Genomic DNA, 27,286 nt, shown 5'->3' on the forward strand with positions numbered 1-27,286 from the left:
GGCCAAGATTCATCCTCAAACAAAATACCTACTTCATAAAATATGAATCAAAATCATCAAAAATTTCCTCCCCTTCTTCTCTCCCTTGTGAAAACACCCATTTACATAGGCTTATTTGTATATCTCTGTACCCAAAGAAAGTCAAGTCGTAAGAAAAGACAAGGAAACCCTCACTGAATTTCATTAATGGCCACTGCTGCTGCTGTTTCCCCTTCATTTTCTTTAAATCATCATAGTTCTTTGGTTCCAAAATATCACGGGGTTTCTTTGAATTCAGGAATTCGTGTTCCTACAAGGGTTTCCTCTCGTGGGTTCAATTCAAGAATCAGAGCTAGCTCTGCTGTTGCTGTTGAACCGGTAATTGCAAAAGTCTGTGACTTTTTTTTACCGACATAAATGGTCACTCAACTCTTATTATTTTCATATGCTAAAATTACTTAACTGTTCAATTTTGATTAAGTTGTATGATCATAGACTGATGATGCACCATATGATTGTTGCTGCTCTATGTATGCTAATTGTGACCATATTTTAAATTAGGGAGCTAAGTTTTTATGATGAGTGTGTGAATGCAATTGGATGCTGAGTTTCCTTTTTTTTGGGGTGGTGGTTTCCCATTTGACCCCGACTAATTGGGATTTGCGCAGCGTAAGACCCATTAGAGGGGGAAGCGCTCCCTACCAGAATGTTGAGTTATGATAAATTGACACCTGGATACACAATTAAATTGAAACGTTTATCTTGTTATCTGGCTCAGATGCGAATCTAAGACTTTTAGAACATGGGTGCACCATTAAAGAAAAGAGAAAAAAATGTATTAAGTGAGAATTGATCCTCAAGCTAAATAACTTAGCTTTGAACCAAGTGCACCACTCAACCTTTTTGGAGCATGAGTGCCAATAGATAATAGTACACCAATTCTAGAGAATGTACATAAAATACCTAGTTTGATAAAGAGATCATGGGTTCACGTGCCCATATTTTAGGCCTAAATCCGCCCCTGATCTGGCTGAACTATTATTACATCAAGATAACTGGACATAGCTATATTTCTTAGCTCGTCCTCGCTGGTTGATACATAAACATCTTGATTAAATGGTTACAATCATGAGTTTTTTTTTGGCCGCATGATTTCCTTTTTCATTCTTTTAAAGTTTTAAACTTAATGTGGTTGAGTTATGCATTACCTTTTGTTTTCAGTTAATGTATAATCTATTCTCCCGTCTTGTTCAGGAATTGAGAACTCCAGCTCAAGATGCTACAGAAGCTGAATTGTTCTCTTGCCCAATTTGTTATGAACCACTTATGAGAAAAGGTCCTCCAGGTTTTAACTTGTAAGTTCAGATAGAAAATGCATAATAACATTGCTTCTATATGTGGCCTAGTTGTTGTTTGACTTTGGATTTAAAACTTGCAGACCTGCAATCTACCGATCAGGCTTCAAATGCAGAAAGTGTAACAAGTCATATTCGAGCAAAAATATCTACCTTGATCTCACTATTACTTCTGGAACAAAAGAATACAGTGAATCTAAACCAGCTCGGACTGAGCTATTCAGGTATCTTATCAAGTTTCTTGTCATTGCTTGATTAAATCATTTCCAGTTCTAGTACTGATTGTTACTCTGTTTTTTTGGGGGTTTGAAACTATTTGCCTAAAGATGTTGACTGTACTTTGAAGTCGTTAAGGTTTCATCCCTCCTTCTTGCATTTTCCTGTTCTTTTGGACACGACACAAGATATGCAAAAGTTTTTGTGTTTGAACTGTAGTTTATTTCTTTTACAAAGTTAGCTATCCAAGGCATGGACCTTAGACATTTACATTTAGTAGCTTGGAGTCAAAATCCTGCCATATTTAAACTAATTACAGAAGTGAAAAACAAAACATTGATGTCCAATTAACTGCATGGATGGGGGTGTGAGTATTTATCAGTGGTATCTATTAGGCACCTGTGCTTCCTATTTTAGCAAGTTTAAATGGTTTCAAAAGCTTCTTATCTAGTATTGAGACGTGTGTCCAACCCATTTGGCATGTGCGTGTTGACGAAAATGAAGAGGTCCACGAAACATAGTAGTATGCTGCATAAGATTTAGCCCTCCACCTCATGCACTCAAGTAAATCCCACAAAAATCTAAAAGTTGCATCAAGGAGATAATTTTTCTTTTTCGAAATTCTTCTCCTCTCATTATTTCTACTTACACTGGAAGTGCTACGTAATAACAAATAAGAGACTGCGGAATCAGTTTTGACAAAGTTACAAAGTTACAGGAATCAGCTTTTGACAAACTTGCAGATATTCAACTGTCCTCTCATCCTTAGCCTTTATTCTTGGCTTATTAATATAAAAAATTACTAATTTTGAAACCTATAAACTATGCCTCAATCCTAAACTAGTTGCGGTTGGCTGTATGAATCTTCTAAATCTATTTCGCTTTATTTAAGCTCATTTCGTTCTTATACTAAATCTCTTTTAGCGCAATTTAGGAGGTTCTCTAAAATCTGAGGTTCTCTATCTTTTAATAGGACAAGCCTTGGACTTACAAGTGTTACAACAACTAAACCTTAATTCCAACAAAACTAGTATCACCATTGCTTCAATTATATCTTTTCTTAGCTAAGTCTGCAATGATTTCGAGAGACTTTGTCTTATGGTACAATTTTCCTTTGTTAGACTTTTGTCTACCTTGTCTCTTTTTCAATCGCTATATTGTTGCCTGTAGACAGGTGGATTTGGAGGTCTATATAGGTCTTGACCAAATGATTTAAGGCGACTTCTCTTAATTTATCCTCTGTGTGCTATGCCACCTTTTGTCGGATGTGAGCATTTCAAAGCTTGTCCAATCTCGTATAACCACATAGCCATTTTTACTTCCTCATTTCGGCCACAATTATCTTGTGGATATGTTAGGCCGTAGAGGACCAACATTCATTCCCATATAATATTGTTACTCTATGGAACTTGATTTTCACTGTGTATGTTATCTTCCTATCATATAACTTCCATAGTATTCCTCCATATCACCCATCCTATTTCAATTTTATGTGTTACATATTCATCTATCAAGCTAACCTTTTGGAAGATGGAGATGATATACTGAATTGTCTGTGCTTAGGGCTATAGTTCAGTCTAATCTCTCTTCACAGTTTCCTTCTAAGGGGGTTAAATTTGCAGTATGTATGTATGTATGTGTGTGTATCTTTATATCTTAATGCCCTTAATTTCTAGAGTCTTTCCCACAGGTCCACCTTTTGGCTTATTACTTCACTAGTTTCATCAATTAACATAATATAATATGCAAATAGTGTGCATCATTAATTAGTATGCACCGAAAAACGTCCTCATTCCACTGCTACAGTTTTGTGTTGAGATCATAGCCTTTTGATACCCCCAGAACTTGCTACTTTCTTAATGCAACTTATCATTTCCTTCCAGTTCTGCATCAGTTTCTAAGCCCTATGCTCTCTACTTTAATTGGTTGTTCGCAAATGCTATTTAGTTTGTGGCAAGCAATTTGTTAATGAGAGACCGGAGATATGAAGGCAGGCCCTGGAGTCCAAAGGCTTCAAGTTGAGTAGGACTAAGACGGAATACATGGAGTGTGAGTTCAGCGGCGTGATGGGGAAGCGGACGTGGAAGTGAGGCTCGACTCACAAGTCATCCCCAAGAGAGAGTTTCAAGTACCTAGGGTCAATTATACAGGGAGATGGGGAGATCGACGAAGATGTCACACACCGTATTGGGGTGGGGTGGATGAAATGGAGGTTAGCGTCTAGAGTTCTGTGTGACAAGAATGTGCCAACGAAACTTTAAAGGTAAGTTCTATAGAGCGGTGGTTAGACCGGCCATGTTGTATGGGGCTGAGTGTTGCTAGTCAAGAATGCACATATCCAAAAGATGAAAGTAGCCGAAATGAGAATGTTGAGGTGGATGTGCGGGCACACGAGGATGGATAAGATTAGGAATGAAGATATTGGGGAGAGGGTGGGCGTTGCTCCCATGGACTATAAGATGCGGGAAGCGTGACTTAGATGGTTCGGGTACATAAGGAGGAGAAGCCCAGATGCCCCGGTTAGGAGGTGTGAGCGGTTGGCTTTGGCAGGTATGAGAAGAGGTAGAGGGCGGCCTAAGAAGTATTGGGGTGAGGTAATCAGGCAGGACATGGTGCGGCTTCAGATCTCCGAGGATATGACTCTTGATAGGAAGGTCTGGAGGTCAAGCATTAGGGTTGTAGGTTAGGGGGTAGTCGAGCGTTTTCCCTCGTTGTACCGGTTAGTCAGATAGAGTTTTGTCTAGGACTGCTAGCGATTTTTGTTGTGTGCGCACTATTTCTCTCGTTTTGTATAGTATGGGGTTATTTGCTGTCTCTTTCGATGCTGATTATTATTTTTCTGGTTTCTTTTGTTGTTACAGATTTATTCTTTTGTTCTTTTATGATATTATTGTCTCATCTGTTGAGCCGAGGGTCTTCTGGAAACTGCCACTCTACCCTCTCCAGACCCCACTAATGAGATTCTACTGGATTGTTGTTGTTGTATTTGTTATCGGCCCCTTACCTCCTATGTCTTTCTCTGGGTTAATAGCCTTTTATCTTTTCATTCTCTTTTCTATTTGTTTTTTTGTTTAGTTAGGCTTTTCTTCTCTATTACTGGAGTGCCTTACTGGTCTGGAGTGTTGAAAATATTTACCTTAATTTAGCTTTTACCCCATTGTTCTATTACAACTGTCAGATCCCGAGTACTGCAGTTAAATATGTAGATTTATGAATGGTTTATTTAGTTTGGTATACCTCTTTATTCATGCTTTTAGTTTGTGACCTTTATCTCTTTTGTTAGATTAATTTTTTCTTCTTTATTCATGTAAGTGGCTCTACATATGAATTTCTTTTTAGATGTTCATTTCTAATTACTGGTGCTCTTATTTTTCCCAGGAGTCCAGTTGTTTCATTCTTGTATGAGAGAGGCTGGCGTCAAAACTTTAACCTAAGTGGTTTTCCTGGTCCTGATGAAGAGGTAAAACTTTTTTGATTGCTCAGATTAGATGTATCTAAGTAGCGTTATGGTTGGTTGACTAAATGTTAATCTAGAAATAACCACATATATCACCTTCCTACATGTAAGAAATGTTGTCGTTTATCCATTAACTTTTCCATTGACGGAGTTTTTGGCCAAAATTATCCCTTATCTTTGAGGATAGATTTAACTGTCCTCCAAATATAATACTGAACACCATTTGTCCTTTAAGTTTGCAAAAAATGAGCATTTTTAGTCCGAGTAACAAAAACACCGATATCTGTTAGAAAACTAACAGAGATGTAACACCCAACTGCACTTGAAACTTTTAAAAAATACCGACCTCTCTTAACACCCCAAATCAGTCCATTACCTACTTTTCTATCGGAGAAAACTTTTACTCCCACCGGATTCAAACTGCCTAGATAGGTAGGTGGTGAACTAGTGTGCCACTGTGGCTGATTTAAGCTCGAAAAGTTATCGATAGCTGAGGCGGTGTTTTGTTGGTTGTGTGTACAATATGCAAGCAACAACAACAACAAAGCAGTATATTTTCACACGGGGGGTCTGGGAAGGGTGATGTGTACGCAGACCTTACCCCTACCTTGTGCAGGTAGAGAAGCTGTTTCCAAGAGACCCTCGGCTCGAGCACGTAGTCATAGCAGCACGTAAAATTGAAATATAAGAATAGTAAAGAGTCATTAAAAAAAATGAAGCAATAATGAGATAGTAACTAACCAAGCTGAAGCATCACCAGATAATACTAGAAATCCAAGAAGAGGCCAAAACCGGAGTAATACTACATCTACCGGAATGGAAGGAAAGTACGCTCAACTACTACCAACTTTCTACCCTAATCCTCGACCTCTACATCCTCCTATCAAGGGTATGTCCTTGGTCAGCTGAACATGCGCCATGTCCTGCCTAATCACCTCTTCCCGATTCTTCTTTGGCCTTCCTCTACCTCATCTCAAGCCCACGATGCTCAACCTCTCACTCCTTCTCACCGCGGCGTCTCCTCGTCACATGACCAAACCATATCAACCTCATTTCCCGCATCTTCTTCTCCACCGGGGCTACCCTCACATTGTTTCGAATAACTTCATTCCTAGCCCTATCTCTCCTAGTATGCCCACGCATCCATCTCAGCATCCTCATCTCCGCTATTCTCAACTTCTGGATATGAGAGTTCTTGACTAGCCAACATTTCGTCCCATACAACGTAGTCGGTTTAACCACCACTCTGTAGAACTTACCTTTAAGTCTTGGTGGCACTTTCTTATCACATAAGACATCGGAAGCAAGCTTCCATTTCATCCTCCCTGCCCCAATACGTTGTGTGACATCCTCGTCGATCTCCCCGTTACTCTGAATTACTGATCTTATATACTTGAAACTTTCCCTCTTAGGGATGACACGTGTATCAAGCCTCACTTGCACTCTATCTTCCCACGAAAACTTGTGATCAATTATCAACTAAATCAAGCAAATTCTAATTTATCGAGTCAAGAACAAGTTCAAAGTGATATTTGTTTAATTAATTCTACTAACTCGAGCTGCGATTAAAAAAAGAACTAATTAACTAGCACACTTAGCACGAAGGGTTGAATTCAATGAGAAATAATATTCCAGGGTCAAGGTTATGTAACAATCCTGTTGAATTCTTCAATCAACTCGACTTATTAATTTATCTGGGTTGTTAACCTGCAAGACAATAATACTCGTAGAAATTTGACAACTTCTACTCGCCTATTCATTTTATTCTAAACCCTATATTTCTATGAGATTAGAGATAAAAAGAACGCATTAATAATTTTTGGCACAATTGGCTAAGCACGACAAATAGGTATATTTCTATCTGTATTCGCAAATCAATTCCCCAATGACTAGGTTCAAGACCACGCTCTATTTAATCCTATTGCAGTCAAGAATTACCTTTTTCAAGTTAACTCAAGATTCATATTTAGTATTTCATTGTTAAGCTAGGCAGTAAAATAATTAGGCTCAGGATATGAATAAACAATCCAATATGATAAATTAACTCGTCAAATCAATATTCGAATATCAACATTCATGTAAAACCATAACCCAGAATAAACGAGTTTAGCCTTGCATAGTCATGGTAGCAATCTTAATTAATTTCCAAGACTACATAAAAATAAGTAATAGAAGGGAAAAAGATGAATTCAAGATGAATTCCACGGATTTTCTCTATTTCCAAGTGTGTTAGATGACCTAAAAGCTGCGTTTTTCCTTTATAGTCGTGGGGCAAAGTTCTCCTTTTTCCCAATCCGAGTTGGCTTCAGGGATTGATGATAAGATAGATGCTTCGAGTCTACTTCACCTTGGATTTCCCAACAGCGAATGCTAGGGTCGATGCTTCGCATCCAACCTTGTTCCTTCAATTCTGACGCGGCCAGGTGCCGGAGGCCTTCTAGAAACTTTATTGCTAACTAGTGCTTCAATTGGCATTGCTTGCTAGGTTGCATGCGATGCATCAACCTCTTCTCCTATAGCTGCAACATCTTTTCATGTTTTTGCAATCTAATCGTCCTAAATCACCACACAATTTAAATAGTCGAAAAATCAATAATTAGCATATGTTGGGCATTTTCAACACCAAATAGCATCAAAGAGCGGTTAAAACATGAGTAAAGTAACATTAAAATATATGCAAAATTGCTAATATGCCTAAGATCACGGTGTTTTGTTGGTTGTGTGTACAACATGCAAGCGACAACAACAATAACAACAATAAACCCAGTATATTCCCACACGTGGGGTCTGGGGAGGGTGGTGTGTACACAAACCTTACCCCTACCTTGTGCGGGTAGAGAGGTTGTATCCTAGAGACCCTTAACTCGAGCAAGTAGTCACAACAGAGTCAGCATCACCAGATAATACTAGAAATCCAAGAAGAAGGCCAAAACCAGAGTAATACTACATCTACCGGAATGGAATGAAAGTACGCACAACTACTATTAACCTTCTACCCTAATCCTCGATCTCCAACCCTCTTATCAAGTGTCATGTCCTCAGTCAGCTGAAGATGCGCCTTGTCCTAACTTATTACTTCTTCCTAATTCTTCATTGGCCTTCCTCTACCTCTCCTCAGGCCCACGATGCTCAACCTCACACCTTCTCACCCGGGCGTCTCCTATTCACATGACCGAATCATCTCAGCCTCATTTCCCGCATTTTTTTCTCCACGAGGGTTACTCCCATTTTGTCTCGAATAACTTCATTCCTAATCCTATCCGTCCTAGTATGCCCACACGTCCATCTCAGCAACACTCATCTCCAGTATTCTTAACTTCTGAATATGAGAGTTCTTGACTAGCTCACTAGCCAACATTCCGCCCCATACATCATAGTCGGTTTAACCACCACTCTGTAAAATTACCTTTAAGTTTTGGTGGCACTTTTTTATCACACAAGACACCAGAAGCAATCTTCCATTTCATCCTTCCTGCCCCAATACAGTGTGTGACATTCTTGTCGATCTCCCCGTTACTCTGAATTACTGATTCTAAGATACTTGAAACTCTCTCTTAGGGGTGACTTGTGTATCAAGCATCACTTGCACGACATCTTCATGAGGTGCATCACTGAACTTGCACTACATGTATTCGGTTTAGACCTGCTCAGCTTGAAACCTTTAGATTCTAAAGTCTGTCGCCAAACCTCCAGTATAGCGTTAACTTCGCCTCGCGTCTTATCAATCATCACTATATCATTTGCCACGTCAATACATCCATCGCCAAAGCAAACAAGAACATGCTAAGAGCTGATCCCTTGTGCAACCCCATCATGATTGAGAAGTGTCCCCAATATCCTCCCACTGCCCTGACCCTGTTCTGCTTTGGCCTTCCTCTACCTCTCCTCAGGCCCCACGATGCTCAACCTCTCACTCCTCATCGGGGCATCTGGGCGTCTCCTCTTCACATGACTGAACCATATCAACCTCACTTTCCGCATCTTCTCCTCCACTGGGGTTAGCCCCACCTAATTCAGGAAACTCATATGCTTACACTTAACTTTGTTTTTCAATTTGAACGCTAACACACCCATGGTGGGTGGATATAAAGCCATTTTAAAGTATTGACCTCTGACTTTCTCAACTAGGGGTCAAGCTGGGTGCTAGCACCATTATCCTATCATATTGTTTTCAGTTTGAATATTAAAGCTTTGTTCTGCTGAAGCTATTACTAGTGCTATGTGCCTTCCTGAGATCTTGCCAAATGCCATAGGTATGCAGAATATATGTTCTGCATGCTTTTAAGCGGACATATATTGCTTTTGTGCATATATGGAGTTGTGTCGTTGTAGGTAGTTATCATAATTGTATGAGTGTGTTTGCCCGCGATCTGGATCTTGTTTGAATCTAGCGGAACTGTGGAAGTTGTAATTTTCAGCTGAACAATTTTTGGAAGAAGAGGGCAATGGACTAATTTGGGGGTGAAAAGTTACACATGCATGTCACATGTTAGTATCAGTTTTCTCACGGATGTTGCAACTTTTGCAAATTTAGAGGATACATGGTGCTCATGGTTATATTTGGAGGATAAAGTTAAACCTACCCTCAACGATAAGGGATAATTTTGGCAAAAATTTTGCATCGTTAAACAAAACATGATACAATAAAATGCCATTTCGTTGAGGAAATGTTGGACATAGGAGGTTGAAGGTATTGGCCACTAGATCAAACTCTTTTCTCTCACAATGATTATGTCATGTCCGTAGACAAAACCATTAAAATTATTACCAACTTTTTATTGCAATTTAGTTGTTTGACCAACTCTTTTCTCACACAATGATTGTCATGTTTGTAGACAAAACTGTGAGAAGGCACGGGAGAAAATATGTTATTAATATTGGATGATAAATACAATACAAGAGGTCCCTATTTATAGCTATACACTACAAGGAGATATTACTCTTCTTCCAATGTGGGACAAGACTACACTATACATATCTGTAAACTAACACTCCCCCTCAAGCCGGTGCATACACATCATATGTACCGAGTTTGTTACACATGTAACTAATACGAGAACCAGTAAGAGACTTAGTGAAAATATTTGCTAGTTGATCATTCGACTTTACAAACTTTGTAACAATATCTCCTGAAAGTATTTTTTCTCTGACAAAGTGACAGTCGATCTCAATGTATTTAGTCCTCTCATGGAACACCGGATTTGATGCAATATGAAGAGCAGCTTGGTTATCACACACTAGTTCCATCTTGCTGATTTCTCCGAACTTTAACTCCTTGAGCAACTGCTTGACCTAAACTAACTCACACGTCGCCATAGCCATTGCCCGATATTTGGCTTCGGCGCTAGATCGAGCAACTACATTCTGTTTCTTGCTCTTCCACGAGACCAAATTACCTCCTACTAGAACACAATATCCAGACGTAGAACGTCTATCAAAATGTGATCCTGCCCAATCAGCATCTGTGTACCCAACAATCTACTCGTGGCCTCGATCCTCGAATAGTAATCCTTTGCCTGGAGCTGACTTTATATACCGAAGAATGCGAACAACTGCATCCCAGTGACTATCACAGGGAGAATCCATAAGCTTACTTACAACACTCACCGGAAAAGAAATGTCAGGTCTAGTCACTGTGAGGTAATTCAATTTGCCAACCAACCTCCTATATCTCGTAGGGTCTCTAAGTGGCTCCCCCTGTCCAGGCAGAAGCTTAGCATTCGGATCCATAGGAGAGTCAATAGGTCTGCAACCCATCATTCCAGTCTCCTAAAGAATGTCTAAGGCATACTTCCGCTGTGAAATAACAATACCTGAGCTAGACTGAGCGACCTCAATACCTAGAAAATACTTCACTCTGCCCAGATCCTTAGTCTGGAAGTGCTGAAAGAGATGTTGCTTCAGATTAGTAATACCATCCCGATCATTACCAGTAATAACAATATCATCAACATAAACCACTAGATAAATACACAGATTAGGAGCAGAATGCCGATAAAACACAGAGTGATCAGCCACACTACGAGTCATGCCGAACTCCTGAATAATTGTGTTGAACTTACCAAACCAAGCTCGAGGGGACTGTTTCAAACCATATAGTGACTTGCGCAATCTACACACACAATCATTAAACTCCCCCTGAGCAACAAAACCAGGTGGTTGCTCCATATAAACTTCTTCCTCAAGATCACCGTGGAGAAAAACATTCTTAATGTCTAACTGATAAAGAGGCCAATGACGTACAACAACCATGGACAAAAAGAGACGAACAGATGCTACTTTAGCCACGGGAGAGAAAGTATCACTATAATCAAGCCCAAAAATCTGAGTATATCCTTTTGCAACAAGACGAGCCTTAAGCCGATCAACCTGGCCATCCGGGCCGACTTTGACTGCATAAACCCAACGACAACCAACAGTAGACTTACCTGCAGGAAGAGGAACAAGCTCCCAAGTGTCACTCGCATGTAAAGCAGACATCTCGTCAATCATAGCATGTCGCCATCCTGGATGAGATAGTGCCTCACCTGTAGACTTAGGGATAGAAACAGTGGACAAAGAAGATATAAAAGCATAATGTGGTGACGACAGACGATGATAACTTAAACCGACATAGTGGGGATTAGGATTAAGTGTGGATCGTACACCTTTGCGGAGTGCAATTGGTTGACTAAGAGGAGACAAGTCCGCAGTAGGTGCAGAATCTGATGCGGGGCGTGAATCACCTGGGCCTGATGCTGGATGTGGACGACGATGATAAGTCAAGAGTGGTGGAGCTGCAGAAGGTTGAACTGGATTATGTGGAGGAACTGGAGCTATAGGTGGTGGAGCTACAATCGGAGCTGTAGGTGGTGGAACTGGAGCTATAAGTGATAGATCTACAACTGGAGCTCTAGGTGGTATAGCTAAAACTGGAGCTATAGGTGGTGAAGCTACAACTGGAGCTATAGGTGGTGGAGCTGGAGTGACTGAATCTCCAAAAGATGAAACTGGTAGTACCTCTGAAATATCTAAGTGATGACCTGAACCTGTGAAGTATGATTGGGTTTCAAAGAAGGTAACATCAGCGGACATAAGGTACCGCTGGAGGTCAGGAGAGTAGCATCGATACCCCTTTTGTGTTCTCGAGAAACCCAGAAATACGCACTTAAGAGCACGAGGAGCTAACTTATCTGTTCCTGGAGTAAGGTTATGGACAAAATAAGTGCTTCCAAAGATACGGGGTGGAAGAGAGAACAAAGGTAAGTGGGGAAACATGACAGAGAATGGAACTTGGTTTTGGATAGCTGAAGATGGCATACGATTAATAAGATGGCAAGATGTAAGAACTGCATCCCCCCAAAAACGCAACGGAGCATGAGATTGTATGAGTAGGGTACGAGCAGTTTCAATAAGATGTCTATTCTTTCTTTCAGCTACCCCATTTTGTTGAGATGTGTATAGACAAGATGTTTGATGAATAATCCCATGAGATTTCATAAACTGTTGAAATGGGGAAGACAAATACTCTTGGGCATTATCACTACGAAATGTGCGAATAGAAACCCCAAATTGATTTTGAATTTCAGCGTGGAAGGTATGAAAAATAGAAAACAGCTCAGATCGATTTTTTATCAAAAATATCCAAGTGCACCTGGAATAATCATCAATGAAACTGACAAAGTAGCGGAATCCCAAGGTGGAACTGACCCGACTAGGACCCCAAACATCTGAATGGACTAAAGTAAAAGGTGACTTTGCTCGATTATCAAGACGTCGAGGGAAATGGGAGCGGGTATGCTTACCGAGCTGACATGACTCACCGACAAGTGAGATAAACCAGATACCATTTTCTGAAGTTTTGACAAACTGGGATGTCCCAATCGTTTATGTAATAAATCTGGTGAATCAGTAACAGGACAAGTTGTAGAAGGAAGACAAGATGTGAGTCCATGTGATTTAGCAAGGATAAGGTAATAAAGTCCGTTTGATTCACGCCCGGTACCAATGATCCGCCCCGTAATGCATTCCTGTATAAAAACATGGTCATCAAGAAATAAAACAGCGCATTTAAGTGATTTGGCTAAGCAACTAACAATTATGAGATTAAAAGGACTATTGAGAACATAAAGGACTGAATCTAAAGGTAAGGAAGGAAGTGAGCTTGCTTGACCTATTGCAGTTGCCATGGTTTGAGACCCATTGGCCATTGTGACTTTTGAAAGAGATTAAGAATACGAAATAGTAGTAAAAAGAGATTTGTTACCAGAAATATGATCTGATGCACCTGAATCAATGACCCAAGACTTAGAGGATGAAGATTGGGAGAAACAAGTCACACTATTACCTGTTTGAACAACAGAAGCTATCTCAGAAGATGTCTGCTTACGTGCTTTATACTGAAGGAACTCAATATACTCTGCTAAAGAAACCATCCGACTATTCAAAGCATCGGTTCCCATGTCGCTACAATTTGTAGTAATAGGGTTAACTTGAAATAATGGAAATAAGTAACTACTGTGAGGAAACTGAAGAAATAGCTTGAAAAACACTGATTACAGCAGGAAAACAGAGCACTGTTCTGTGCCGAAAAATTCCAAAGTTGTCGGAATTTGTCGTAACCAGGATGGATAGACTCGGAATTCCTTTGCGAGCAAGCTGTCCTAAAGAAATATTTTCAAAAAATGGCCGAAAAGGTCACTATTCACGCCGGAAAAATATAAAAGTGCCGGAATTTGATTTGAATTAGATGGGTAGGCTCGGAATTTTGAGGAGAACACACTGTCCTGAAGAAGCTTCGCGAAAAAATGTCCGGAAAGTGGTCGGAACCCTCGCCGGAAAAGTTGTTGCCGGCGCGTGGAGGAGCGTGACGACTTTTCTGCCGGATAAAATTTTAGGGGTTGGTAGTCGGAGGGTGATCTACCTCGTGGTGGTGTTGGTTTTAGCACAACACCGACAAAAAGTGACTTTCACTTAGACAAGCCTTAGATCACCGGAAAAATTGCACGATGACTAAGTTCTTTCTTCCCGGTTAACGCTGGAATGACGCACAACGATCTTTTCTCACTAATGCTCTGATACCATGTGAGAAGGCACGGGAGAAAATATGTTATTGATATTGGATGATAAATACAATACAAGAGGTCCCTATTTATAGCTATACACTACAAGGAGATATTACTCCTCTTCTAATGTGGGACAAGACTACAATATACATATCTGTAAACTAACAAAAACCATTGAAGTTATTACTAACTTTTGTCCCAATTTAGTTGTTCGACTAATTTAGAGATAAAGAAGATAGAGTTATAATGCAGCACTCATAGAGAAAAAAGTTTAAGGAATAATTTTAGAGACCTCCGCTCAGGTTTGGCTCTGTAACCTCCTTTGTAATTTATGATATTACTCTTCCTTCCTTCCTTGTAGTTTATGATATCACGCTTACCTCCCTTAATTTGATTTTTCTTGTAACAATTCTTTTAACCTATTTATCATTAATGTAAAATATTAGAAACTAACTGATTTGCCCTTTTCAAACATTAACCTCCTATTAATTTGTTTTAATGAATCTCCTTTAATAAAAAATTTTAAGAGTAAAAACCTAATTTCCTTCCTTTGGAAGTCCTCCCATATATTTGCGGTCGTCATCCATGTTCTTCTTCCTTTTCACATCTACGCAAACCACTTTCAGGGTAATCAAATTGATCAATGACAAAGTCAAAATACTACTCCATGAAGTTCAATTTTAACAGACTAGGACTAATTACGAGAAGAAAGCATATTGATTCGCGTAGAAATTATAAATCTAAAGACCAAAATCTAAGCCTAACCACAACCATAAAGAAAAATGAAACAAAAAGAAGATTTGATACTCCCCCATTAGATTTTGTGTGACATGATCCCCACCAGAGTTAACATAGACTTGATCTTGTTGAGTGATATTCTTAGGTTTGCAATATGTCTATTCAAGCAAAACGGCTTTAACAAAGGCGACTTCTTCAATGAGTTTGTTGCAGTTTAGAATGACATAGTTTTGATTCAAGTATACTCCAAATGCTGTGCCCATGAGTATGAAAGTCTTCCTTATTAAAGTCTTCCTTATTAAAGTCTATCCTCCTCCGCTAGCTATTGGATTGTTCAAGAAGATTGGGAAATAATATAGGGTTTTTTCGTTTTTGATTTTGAGTTGGGATATTTGAACTTTGAAAAACAACTACTTAAAATAGCACTTGTTGAAGTTTAAGAATATTTTAAAAATATGTTTACAAGATTAATTAAATAAAAGTTAGAAGGGTAAATGATTTAGTTTGCAATTTTTTATATTAGTGATAAATAGGTTAAAAGAATTATTACAAGAAAAATCAAAAGTTATTGTTGCGGAGCAAAATCCGAGGGGAGGTCTCTGAAATTATTTCTAAGTTTAATGTTAGTGCAAAATTTTGGAAACGGGATATGTTTGCCTCAATAATTTATTTAATGATAATTCTTTTTAAATTTTTTGTTATACACGGGGGAAGGGGAAGGGGAAGGGGAAGGAGAAGGAGAAGGAGAAGGAGAAATCGGGGAGGGGATTACAATGTGGGAATCAAACCGTGGGAAATTGAACCCCGTCAACAAGGTGGAAGTTCTAAATAGCCAACCAACTAGACTACCGTGATTTTCCTTTTCCTATGTTAATTGCTTAAGAAATTTGGTATGGTTTAAACTAGAGAAATATGTGCCGTATGTAAGGACTGTAAGGTCATTCTAGGAGAAGCACTGCAGGTTGGTGGTCTAGGATATAAAGCGTAAGAGTAAAGTGAGAAAGGAGATGACTTGCAAGCAACCGAGAATTCAGTGGTGGGCATTCAAGAATTTTAATCAGCATTTCAGGAAAAAATTATTGGAGGAAAGAACACATGACTTAGAGGGGCAGACAGATATCCCGTGGAAGGCAGTGGGGGAGCCACATGCACCAAAGCCGGAAAATTACACTGTATAGCTCGATAATGTTTTTTAAAAATATGTATATATATTATATAATGACACCCCTTGACTTCTTGGTAAGTTTATTTCTTTATATTTTGACTCCCCTTAATGAAAATCCTGGCTCCGCCACTAGTGGAAGGTAAAAGTCAGTCGCATATAAGGCTTCTTGTTCATCTACAATAACATATTACCATATTAATAAGTTAAATATTAGCAAATAACTAAATAAAAAATAATATATATAAACCTTGATAGAAAATATTACTAGTAATAGGTTGGGTAAAGCCATGCAACCAATTTTGTGTAATACCAAGAGTTTTAACATTTTCATGATGGATACAACTTCTATACATAGTGAGAACTCGACCACCAGTCTAAATGTCGATTCTAGTGCTACGGTGGTAATTAGAACATTGAATACTTCACACGCCATCATTGAAACGTTAGAATATTTTCTTTCATGTTCCTTTCAATACTTAACAATATTCATATCTAGAAGCTTCTTATAGTTAATCTTTGTTCGGACAAATGAAGGTCCAAGTCGGGCTTTCTAGCGCTTTGAGCAAATTTCTCAAACATTTTAAATTCCTATTAAGTTAAATGCGGATAATAAAAAGAAATAAGAAATATTATTGCTTAATTAAAAAGTACCAATCTACAACAAATTTAACATTAATTTATTTATCTAGAGCAAAGTGAAATTACTTGCATCGTATAATTCTGATCCCTGTCGTTTAGATGTGATTTCTTTCTTCACTTGACGTACACAAAATAGTAGAAGCAGTTATTTCATTTTGATTGTTTACATAATAATCATATAGCTTGTACATGTTATTCTTCATTATTCTTTTTGCTCTTATGCAGAAGTAGGATTCATCTTGGAGTAAGAAAACCTTGGAGAATCAAAGTATACATACTTAAGTATTTATCAAACCTCTTCGACATTCTTGAAGCCATTCCCTTAATAGCTACATCTTCATTAATCGACTTCTCCTTTGGCATGCATTTAATTCTCCTAACTTGCATAAAAAAGAAATTAGAGGTTGGATAACTCAAACCAGAAATTAAGTTAGTTGTCTCATGAAAAGGCCCTAAGAATTCACATATTTTCTCTGACTTATTCCATTGACATTGACATTGGATGTTGGAAATTAAGTATAAATTCTATCAATCAAATGTAGACTAGCAAAAGCTTTTTCATACTGAAGTGCACTATTAAGTATCAGCTATGTTGAGTTCCATCTAGTTGACACATCCAACATTATACCAATATTTTGAATTAATTCCAACTTGCTCAACAAAAGAATGAATAATTATGCTTAAAGATAACTTCAGCAAGCTTTTCACCGGAAGGCAATTGGTCTATTTTTCTAGACTCTGCAATTTATCTTGTTGATATATAAACATTTAAACCAAATCATGATATGAAATTTGTTTACATTTAGGAATATGGCGATGTGAATGTGATGCCCCGTAGTTATTCTGTGGGTCTGTGCTCCGTAGTTGAACCAACCATATATTCTTCATGACAACCGTTACATATTTTGCCCTTTCAACTCCATCTTTACCATTACAAATCTTTGTGAATAAACCCAATCACTCGATGTTAACTGCTTCTGTTTTTTCTGTTCAGATTCTCCAGGCTGATTCATCCCCAGACTAGGTTTATGTTTACTATTTGCATGATCATCCAATCCATTGATCTTCCTGTAATAAAATAAACAAGAAAACTGTAAAATTCATGTTCAAACATAGACGGAAACAAAGTTAAAAAAAAAATAAAAATTGCTCATATCCCATTTAACTAAAATAATCTACTAATTAAACAGAATCGACATCACATTCACATTCACTGGTATGAATACAAATAAATCTGACATCCCAAAGTCAACTATTTGAAATGGAGGAGGAGAACTAACAAAAGAGTTCTAAATCCAACAAGATTTAATAAGTGAACTATTATCTTAGTGGTTAAAGGAGCATCAACAACCGACGAAGAGGTCGTCTGACTACCAAGTCTCGAGGAGAAATGGAGAACAGGGGCAAGGAGCTGCAGTTACCAGCCGCGCAAGAAGAAAACAAATTACGAATATGATTTCTAAAAGACTAAATCATTAATACCCTCGTTTCTTCCTTTTTCTGTTTAATTCACTTTTGGGCTGCCTTTTTGTTTAATCCATTGAATCACTTTTGGGCTTTTTATTTAATTGATTTGGGTTTTTTTTCCTCCGGCCTCACGTGACGGGATCAGTTCAGCGCTTGGGCTTAATAGCCTCACATCTAAAGGGGACTATGAAACCTTAACCCAACCCTAGTTAAATAAAGGTATTGGTTGGGCCGCTTCACGAGCCAAGCCCATTTTGACGACTCTACTTGTGATGAACTTAAATGTAAAAATATGGTTAGTGGGGGTTCATATAGTCGATCCCAACTTGCCTTGGATTGAAGCATAGTTAAACTAGAAAATAGGTGAACAACTTAGATGGAGCAAATCTGTTGCTGGTTTAGAGGCATAAATCCTAATTTCTAAGTTTCATTTATGGGTAGAGCCGTCAAAATGGATTTGGCCCGCGAACGCCCCAACTCAGTCCTTTATTTAATCATGAAAATATTAAACATGAACTTAGTTTAGAGGTGAACACAAACATGCAGAATTTGAACAGAAGAACCCAAGTAGGTAAAATTGTATGTTTGGTTATTTCGAAAAGATTGGCCTAGGTGAAGATAGAGTTGATAGAGCAATATGTAAATGGTGTCATAAAGAATATAAGGCTGGTTCAACTCCATGACCGACAAGTACAAACTATGACGCATCACATATACATCATCATATACCTAACATAAAAAGATTTCATATCATGATTTGGGTCAAACATTTATTGATCAACAAGGTAAAATACAATCAAGAAAATATGCCAATTGGCTTCCTGTGAACAACATCATCATGTAAGGTTTGCCATATTCTTTTGTTGAATATGATGGAAGTCGAGTTTGGACAAATTATATAAGTTCGAATTTAATAATGCCTCCTAGGAACACTTAAATAAGCCTTAGCTAAGATTTAAATAAGCCAATTGCGGGTTGTCAAGAAGTGTCAAGAAGTGTATTTTAGTGAGAAGGAAACAGTTAAATAAGCCTTAGCTAAGATTTCTAATAGAGTTTGTTTGACAACTCATTGCTGGACAACAAAGTAATTCTGAAGGGTATCTTTGTTTAACGGCCTATTATGTGGATGATAAAATTCTGAATTTTTGTCATTTGATTCCTCCTCATACTACAGTGAAATTGGCTGAAGCTATATATGATCGTTTGGAAGAGTTGGGTATATATCGATCACTTTGGATAATTCCATTAATAATTGATAACATGCAAAATATTTCAAAAGGGCATCTTAGTTTGCAAAAGAACTAGTTATTTGATGGTGAGTTCTTTCATTGTTTATTGCTCTCATATTCTAAAGTTTATTGTTCAAAAGGTGTAAAAACAACTAATGATGCCCTATTTAGAATTAAAGAAAGTTATAAGTATGTCAAAGGATGCGATGATAGAATAGAAAATCTGAGCTATGTGTTAAGCAAGTTGGAATTGAAACAAATCTTGGTTTAGGGTTGTATATGTCAACTAGATGGAACTCAACATACTTGATGCTTGAGATTGCATTTTAGTATGAAAGACTTTTGCTAGTATACAATTGATTGATAGAAATTATGTTTATTGCCCAACATCTGGTCAATGGAGAAAAGTAGAGAGTATATGTGAATTCTTGGAGCATTTTCATGATATAACTAACTTGATTTCTCGTTTAAATTTTCGGTTCCAATTTTGTTTTGGTGCGAGTTTGGAGAATTGAATGCATGTTGAAGGAGAAATCGCATAATGAAGATGCAGTTATTAAGGGAATGACTTCAAGAATGTGTGTGAAGTTTGATAAATAACTATAGTATGTATAGTGTAGTACATGCATTTGGAGCAATCTGTGATCCTCGCTTCAAATTGCGATGTTTTAGGTTTTGTTACTCTAAGAGTAGTCCGGTGCACGAAGCATCCCGCATTCACGTAGGGTCCGGGGAAGGGCCGCACCCCAAAGGGATGTGATGTAGGCAGTATACCCTGATGCAATCATCAGTGGCATTCCATTCCATGGCTCGAACGCGTGACCTATAGGTCACATGGCGAAAACTTTACCGTTGCTCCAAGGTTTTGTTACTCTAAGGGGATCCTATTTCTGCATAAGAGAAGAAAGAATAATGAGGAATAAATTGTACAAGCTCTATGATCATTATGTAAATAGTCAAAATGGAGCAACTGTTTTTAGCCTTTTACTATTCTATATACATCAAGTGAAGAAAGAAGTCAATCTAAACGAAAGAAATCCAAAATATTCGATTTAAGTATTTTTACTTTGTTCTTGATAAAAAAGTACTCCTCATTCGTACTTTTTAATTAAGAAATTGTATTTTCTATTTTTTCATATTAGATTACAACCTATTGTAACCTAGAAATTCAAAATGTTTGAGAGTGAATGTGCTTGTAATGCTAGAAATCAAGATTTTTAAATCTGGATGAACTAAAGCTTAATTATGAGAAGTTTCTTGAAATTGATGTTGTTAAGTAATGGAAGAAACGTCAAAGAAACTATCATTACTTTTTAGTGATGGAGTGTGATTTACTCAATGTTTCAAATATCACCGTAGCATCACAAGATATGGTCATATTCTAACTAAGTATAGAAGCTGTATCCATCTTTATATTGTCGAAACTCTTTTTGTAACACGAAATTAGTTTGCGTGGCTTTACCCAACCTATTACTGTAATATCTTCTATCTATGTTTAAATATTATCATTTTTATTTAGTTATTTGTGAATGTTTAACTTACTAATATCTCCATTTCCATTTGTATGTTGTGTAGTTTGACCGGTCCTAGTCACTAACCTTTCCAGCCTCTCGGGCTCTTAGAAATCATACAATTCAGTGCGAAAGAGATAATAACAAGTATCAACAAGGAAACAAGAGGAAACAGAGATATGACATGTAAGTAAAAATGTAACTGAGTTCAAGACAGCAAATAACAGTTAATTCAATAGGTAGACGACTGTTACGGGTCCCAACAATGATATCATATGGCCTAAGTATGGTTTCTAACATGAATAGTAGTCAAATTTCTAGAAGACAGAGGGAACATGTAATTAACAATAAGTTATTCGACTTTACAGTCTTACGGGACAGACCAAGACTCAATCCCCCATGGTACATGCCCGCACGCCCGTCACCTCCCAAACAATCACATCATACCAAAATTTGGGGTTTCATACCCTCAATACCAGATTTAAAACTATTACTTACCTCAAACCCCGAAATAATCCTATTCTGAAATGCCTTTGCCCCTCGAATCAATCTCTAAATGCCCCGAAACTAGCCACAAGAAGTACAATATAATTAATATAGGCTAAAAGAATCAATTCCACAAGGAAAACACGAAATTATAAGCCAAAATCCGAAATAGGCTCAAATCGGCCCCCGGGCCCACTTCTCGAAATCTGACAAAAGTCACAAAATGTGAACACCCATCCACTCACGAGTCCAACCATACAAGAATTACTCGAATCCAACCTCATATCACCTTCCAAAACTCAAAATTTTAGCCTATGAAGTTCTATCATTTTTCCCAAATTTACAACTCAAATCCCTAATTAGATGACGAAAATAGCAATAGGTTCATGAAATATTGTCCAATACGAGTTAGAATCACTTACCGCAACAATCTTCTTGATGAAACCTCAAATAATTGCCTCACACCGAGCTCTTAAAGTCCCAAAATCGAAATGGAAATCAAACCCTCGAAATCCCATTTTTTGTCCAGTTCTTCCGCATCTGGGGACCCATTGTCGCACCTGCAACGCCACACCTACGAAATTTCACTCGCAGGTGCGGAAATGACTTAAGGGACTGGGTCCAGTAATTGGTTGTACCTGCGTGTGCACACCTGCGGACAAAGGTCCGCTTCTACTATCTTCCCCTCCATCTCACTCTCCGCATCTGCGGAGCTTCGAGCGCATCTGCGGAGCTTTCAGCGCATTCGCGGGCTAGCAGATGCGGAAATGCCCTCGCACCTGCGACCCCTTGCCATCTACTCAACTCCCGCTTCTGCGCTCCTTCATCCACACGTGCGAGTATGCACCTGCGGTCTCCCCACCGTAGGTGCGAAACCACCAGATGTCAGAAGGCTTCATCCATTTGCTTAAGTCAGAATTCAAATCGTTAAGCATCCGAAACACACCTGAGGCCCCTGATACCTCAACCAAATATACCAACAAGTCCCAAAATACCATACGAACTTAGTCGATCCCTCAAAACATGTAAAACAACAACAAAACATGAATCACCCTCCAATCCAAATTTAATGAACTTCAAAATTTCCAAATTCTACAAACGATACCGAATCATACCAAACAACGTTCGATTGACCTCAAATTTTGCACACAAGTCATATACAACATTACGGACCAACTCCAACTTCTGGAATCGATATCTGATCCTGATATCAAAAAGTCAAACCCCCGGTCAATCTTTCCAAAAATCCGACTTTCGCCATTTCAAGCCTAAATTAGCTACAGACCTCAAATTTACAGTCCAGACACACTCCTAAGTCCAAAATCACCCAACAGAGCTAACGGAACCGACGAAACTCCATTTCGGAGTCGTCTTCACACATTTCCCACTACGGTCAAAATCCTGACACTTAAACTTCCGTTTTAGGGACTAAGTGTCCCAAAACACTTTGAAACCAAAAACAAGACCTCCCGGCAAGTCACATAAGCATAAAAAGGTACGGGGAAAGTATTAAATTGGGGATCATGGCTAATACACTCAAAACGATCGGTCGGGTCATTACATCAAGGTTTGACAAGATACTTACCTTTTGAAGTTATGTCGATATTCCAAAATTGCCGTCTTGCTTGAATTGACCTCCATACCGCTCAAATCTATCGAAATTAATTGTATAACTTCATTAAAATTCATCGTAAATAATTCCAGATAATAAAACGTCGATTTAAAACTTTATTCTAAAAAGTCAAGAAATCCGAACACCCATTCCGATACGAGTTCAACCATACCAATTTTATCGAATTTCAACAAAATAATCGTCCTCAAAATCTTGAATTCCTGTTTTTTGAAAAGTTTTTACAAAAATCACCATTTCATCCATTAAACTCGAATTAAATGATGAATATAACCATATAGAACACTTACCCCAACCAGGCTTGTAAAAAATCCCTCCAGAATTGCCCAAAACTGAGCTCCAAAACACCCGATCGAAAATGACGAAAGGACCATTTTTGGTCCTTAACATTCTGCCTAGTTTCGCACCTGCGAATGAGTCGCCGTATCTGCTGAGTTGCTTTTGCGAGCCAGAACTCGCTTATGTGGAAGCGCACTACCCAGTCGACCCTCGAATCTGCGGAAGAATTTCCGCTTCTGCGAGAATCATAGGTGAGACGCCATGGCTCGCTTCTGCATAAAGGGTCGCTTCTGCAGCCTTCTTCATCAGATTCTGCTCAAGTCGCTTCTGCATGGCAAATCCTTCAAGTCCATATTGATCTGTTAACCATCCGAAATCCACCCGAGACCCACGGGACTTCAATTATGAGTTTGAAAATCATCCAACATATCAAATCAATCCGGAATGACTTAAAATTTTGCATTCATAAATGATGTAATGGAGCTATTCCAATTTCCGGAATTTAAATTCGACCTGGTTGTCAAAAATTCAACCTTCGGTCGAACTTTCAAAAAATCTTCTATTTTTCCAACTTTCGCCAAAATACGTGAATTGTCTTATGAACTTCCAAATCCAATTCCGGACACACGCCTAAGTCTGAAATCACCATATCAAGCTATTGACATCATCAAAATTTTATTCCGGAGTAGTTTGCTCAAAAGTCAAACTCCGGTCAATTCTTTTCATTTCAAGCTTCAAAATGAGAATGATTCTTTCAATTAAATTCTGAATCTTCCAAAAATCAAACTCGACCACACCCGCGGGTCATAATACATATTACGAAGCTGCTCGAGACCTTTAGTGGCTGAACGGGGTGTAAATTATTAAAACGACAAGTCAGGTCGTTACATTCTCCCCATCTTAAACATATGTTTGTCCTCGAACGTGCAATAATCTTTCTGAGGACTTAATTTACTGAATGTATTTACTGCACACATACTCGCGGGTGATCCTATGCCACCGCAAACTTAACATGGCTCGACAACACCATCTCAGCTGAGATTATTTCTTTTATCCACATTTATGCACTTAAAACCCAAATTCCTTACAATCCAATCATTTTCATAAGGCCTTATTATCACATTAATGCATGGTATTAGTGTCACCCGGCTATAGCAACTCTGTATTCAAAGTTTCATGGATAGGTATAGTCCACTGATGGCTCATTACTGTGGGATTGGCCTTTTGATATTAAATGCAGTTTAAGATGGCTCAGGAATATTTTAAAGTTGCTGAAGGTGGTGTTCTTGTAGACGTTAGCTGCGGGAGTGGGTTATTTTCCAGGAAATTTGCCAAATCTGGGACCTATTCAAGAGTCATCGCACTCGACTTTTCTGAAAACATGCTTCGCCAGTGTTATGATTTCATAAAGAATGATGAGAGTATCTTAAGCTCGTAAGTGATATTCTACCCAATATAGGATATCAAGTTATTGCAAGTCTCATTAGTTGGGAATTGTCTCTTATGACAAGAAATATATTATTGAATTTCTTCTTCTATTAAAATTTGCAGCAATCTGGCTCTTGTAAGAGCAGATGTTTCCAGATTACCGTTCTTCTCCGGATCAATTGATGCTGTACATGCAGGTGCTGCTTTGCATTGCTGGCCATCTCCATCCAATGCAGTAAGTTGTTTAAATTTTAGTTTTTCTTGGGCAAAATTAACCTGTACTTCTCGACTTAATAATGAATTACTTCTCAATCCTAAACTAGTCAGGGTCAGCTATACAAATCCTTTATATCTATTCTGCTCTATCCTGCCATTCCATTCCATTCCAATACAACAACAACAACATACCCAGAATTATCCCACACTGTGGGGTCTGGGGAGAGTAGTGTGTACACAGACCTTACCCCTACCTTGTGAGTGGTTAATAATTTGTCTTTTAAGGTTAATTAGGTGTTTTTAAGACTAGAGGTTATCTGAATCAAGCACTTATCTGTATACTATTAATTTATGTCTCTCACTTATCCCCACACTAACATTAATTTAGGTCTCACTTTTTGGTATAGAGTAAAAAAGAAAGAGTATCACCTAAATTGGGACAAAGGGAGTACTATTTTAGAATACCAACCCCGAACCCTAGGAATCTGATAAAGGAAAGTTTCGCTAGAAATGTGAGCTCATTTTAAGGGCAGAAAATTGAAGTGGATAAATATTTGGTGACAGAGTTAGTTGCAGGAAACTTGAGCACCTGGTGGTGGACGTTTTGATTGCATGCTGCTTTTGGTTCTAACATTGGTATTTGATAGTTATTAGTTCTACACTAATTCGTAAACTTATAATTTGTCTTGTTGTCGCATAGTTTTGGTTGAATTCTTTGTTGCTCACTGAAGTTTTATGATTTATTCAATGAATGAAGTTGAGTTTACAGTTGATTATGCTGTTATTTCTCTGCCAGATTGCTGAAATCAACCGGGTTTTGCGTAGTGGGGGTGTGTTTGTTGGTACTACATTTCTTCGAGTTAATCCTTCAGCTCCGACGATATTCAGGGCTTTGGAGCAGGTGAATTTCGTTTTGTGATTATTCAACTTATACTCTTTATTTTTCTCCCTTTTATACTTCGCGTGATAGTAATTGGTTATCAGCTTTTACAATGGCTTACACTATTCCAAAAAAAAAAAAAAACTACCTGATTGTTGTCATTTGAAGTTAGAACCCTAGTAATTTACAATTTTTGCCCAAGTAAATATCCCAAGTTAAATCAACTCAAAAATGAACACCCCGACCTCTTTGTTTAAATTTGATTTGGGAGGGTATGGTTGGGCTTAACCTGCAAACAGAATATTCAAGACCTGGTAATTGGTCTCATTTTGCTTGCTATGATTTATACTTGAAGAATTACCATCTTACTTTATATTGGTTAAAGAGTACAAATTAGTTGCCAACACATAAAGACAACAAAAAATTGTTCGGCTTTGTTCCCACTAGAATACTTACCTATATTAGAAGTTGCTCGAAACTAACCAAAAAATGCCAATACGATCATCAAGCCCAAAGGTGGACCTACGTTTTGAGTAGAGGGGTCAGTGGACCTCGTTTACCTCAGCAAAAGTTCTAGATATATATATGTGTATATATGTTAAAAATGATCATATATTTTGCTTGGAACCCTTAAGATCAAAAGTCTGATGGGCGTGTTGGTTGAGCAATCGACTCATGTGCCCCCACTACCTTCAAATCTTGAGTTTGCCTCTGAATTCAAGCCAGTCTAACTGTCAACATGACAAGCCGGAAAAATATTGTTCAAGAGGATAGTGGAATGAGGCTCCGTCTCATGCTTCACATTGCTTTGTCAGAGCTGGCTCTACGTGATTATAAAAGTAGAACTATGTGATCGTTATTTCTGTCAGAGATATGAACATAACTTTCCTTTTGATCGCAGAGTGCTGGACGAACCTACAGCTATTTTACTCGAGAGGAGATCGAAGACTTGGTGACAACCTGTGGTCTCATCAACTATACCAGTAAAGTTCAGAATTCTTTCATCATGTTTTCTGCACAAAAACCCTGATCTTTGGCGTGTTAAATCTCATGTTTTCCCTGTTTTGGTATATATTCTTGTACTCGCTGTGCAATGTATCTCAACTCTGTAGATAATAGTAAATAGATAAGTTGATTCAGGCAGTTAAAGCACATTCTTTACTGTGAATACCACTGCTGGTAAAACAATGTAACTAGACATTAAAATAGCATATGAGCACACATGTAATATATATATCTAGTACTTTCCCTTAACTGGTTTATTGGAATCACTTGTATATGTTTATTAATTCTGAATTGAGCTTCGTAACTCGACAGTATCTATACATTTGACACTAAATCATTATCCTTCAACAAGAACCACAAAATATAACTTAAATTAAACATCTTTGGTTTGTGGATAATAAGTGAATGATTAGTATATGATTGGATGCTAAAAAATCTGTATGTCATTGGTTAGTGACAAGTTGGTTTTTGGGAATAAGCATACTATAAAATTATAGTACCATATATAGATAAGTCTGCCTATTGGCTGAATGATGAGTGAGCATAATTATAGTGGGCGTTT

The 27,286-nt window shown here is 38.1% G+C and overlaps 1 protein-coding gene and 1 long non-coding RNA gene across 3 annotated transcripts; one reads left to right on the top strand and one right to left on the bottom strand.

Annotated features, from left to right (window-relative positions):
* LOC104097653 (uncharacterized methyltransferase At2g41040, chloroplastic) lies at window positions 1–26,973 on the top strand. 2 transcript variants are annotated; one of them, XM_070188097.1, is made up of 8 exons: window positions 1–357; window positions 1,234–1,334; window positions 1,418–1,558; window positions 4,929–5,010; window positions 24,436–24,629; window positions 24,747–24,858; window positions 25,636–25,740; window positions 26,621–26,973. In XM_070188097.1, the coding sequence occupies exons 1-8, from the start codon at window positions 187–189 to the stop codon at window positions 26,747–26,749; spliced, it is 1,035 nt and encodes a 344-aa protein (XP_070044198.1). In that variant the 5' UTR covers window positions 1–186; the 3' UTR covers window positions 26,750–26,973. The 2 variants fall into 2 exon arrangements, with proteins under 2 accessions (XP_070044198.1, XP_070044197.1); XM_070188096.1 differs by having other exon boundaries at window positions 5–369.
* On the bottom strand, window positions 17,879–18,264 carry LOC138900706 (uncharacterized). Its single transcript, XR_011411895.1, has 2 exons — window positions 18,143–18,264; window positions 17,879–18,105 (listed from the first exon to the last, which is right to left on the bottom strand). It is a non-coding gene; the product is annotated as an uncharacterized lncRNA (long non-coding RNA).
* Window positions 26,974–27,286: the final 313 nt, after the last annotated feature.

This window comes from Nicotiana tomentosiformis, chromosome 11 (genome assembly GCF_000390325.3).
Source record: "Nicotiana tomentosiformis chromosome 11, ASM39032v3, whole genome shotgun sequence".
NCBI classification, from domain to species: Eukaryota; Viridiplantae; Streptophyta; class Magnoliopsida; order Solanales; family Solanaceae; genus Nicotiana; species Nicotiana tomentosiformis.

Excerpts from the sequence above, each read along its gene's own strand:
- LOC104097653 (XM_070188096.1), top strand. The coding sequence starts at position 187 with ATGGCCACTGCTGCTGCTGTTTCCCCTTCATTTTCTTTAAATCATCAT. Across the intron at positions 24,630-24,746 it reads GATGAGAGTATCTTAAGCTC|CAATCTGGCTCTTGTAAGAG; the intron begins GTAAGTGATATT and ends TAAAATTTGCAG. Across the intron at positions 25,741-26,620 it reads TATTCAGGGCTTTGGAGCAG|AGTGCTGGACGAACCTACAG; the intron begins GTGAATTTCGTT and ends TTTTGATCGCAG.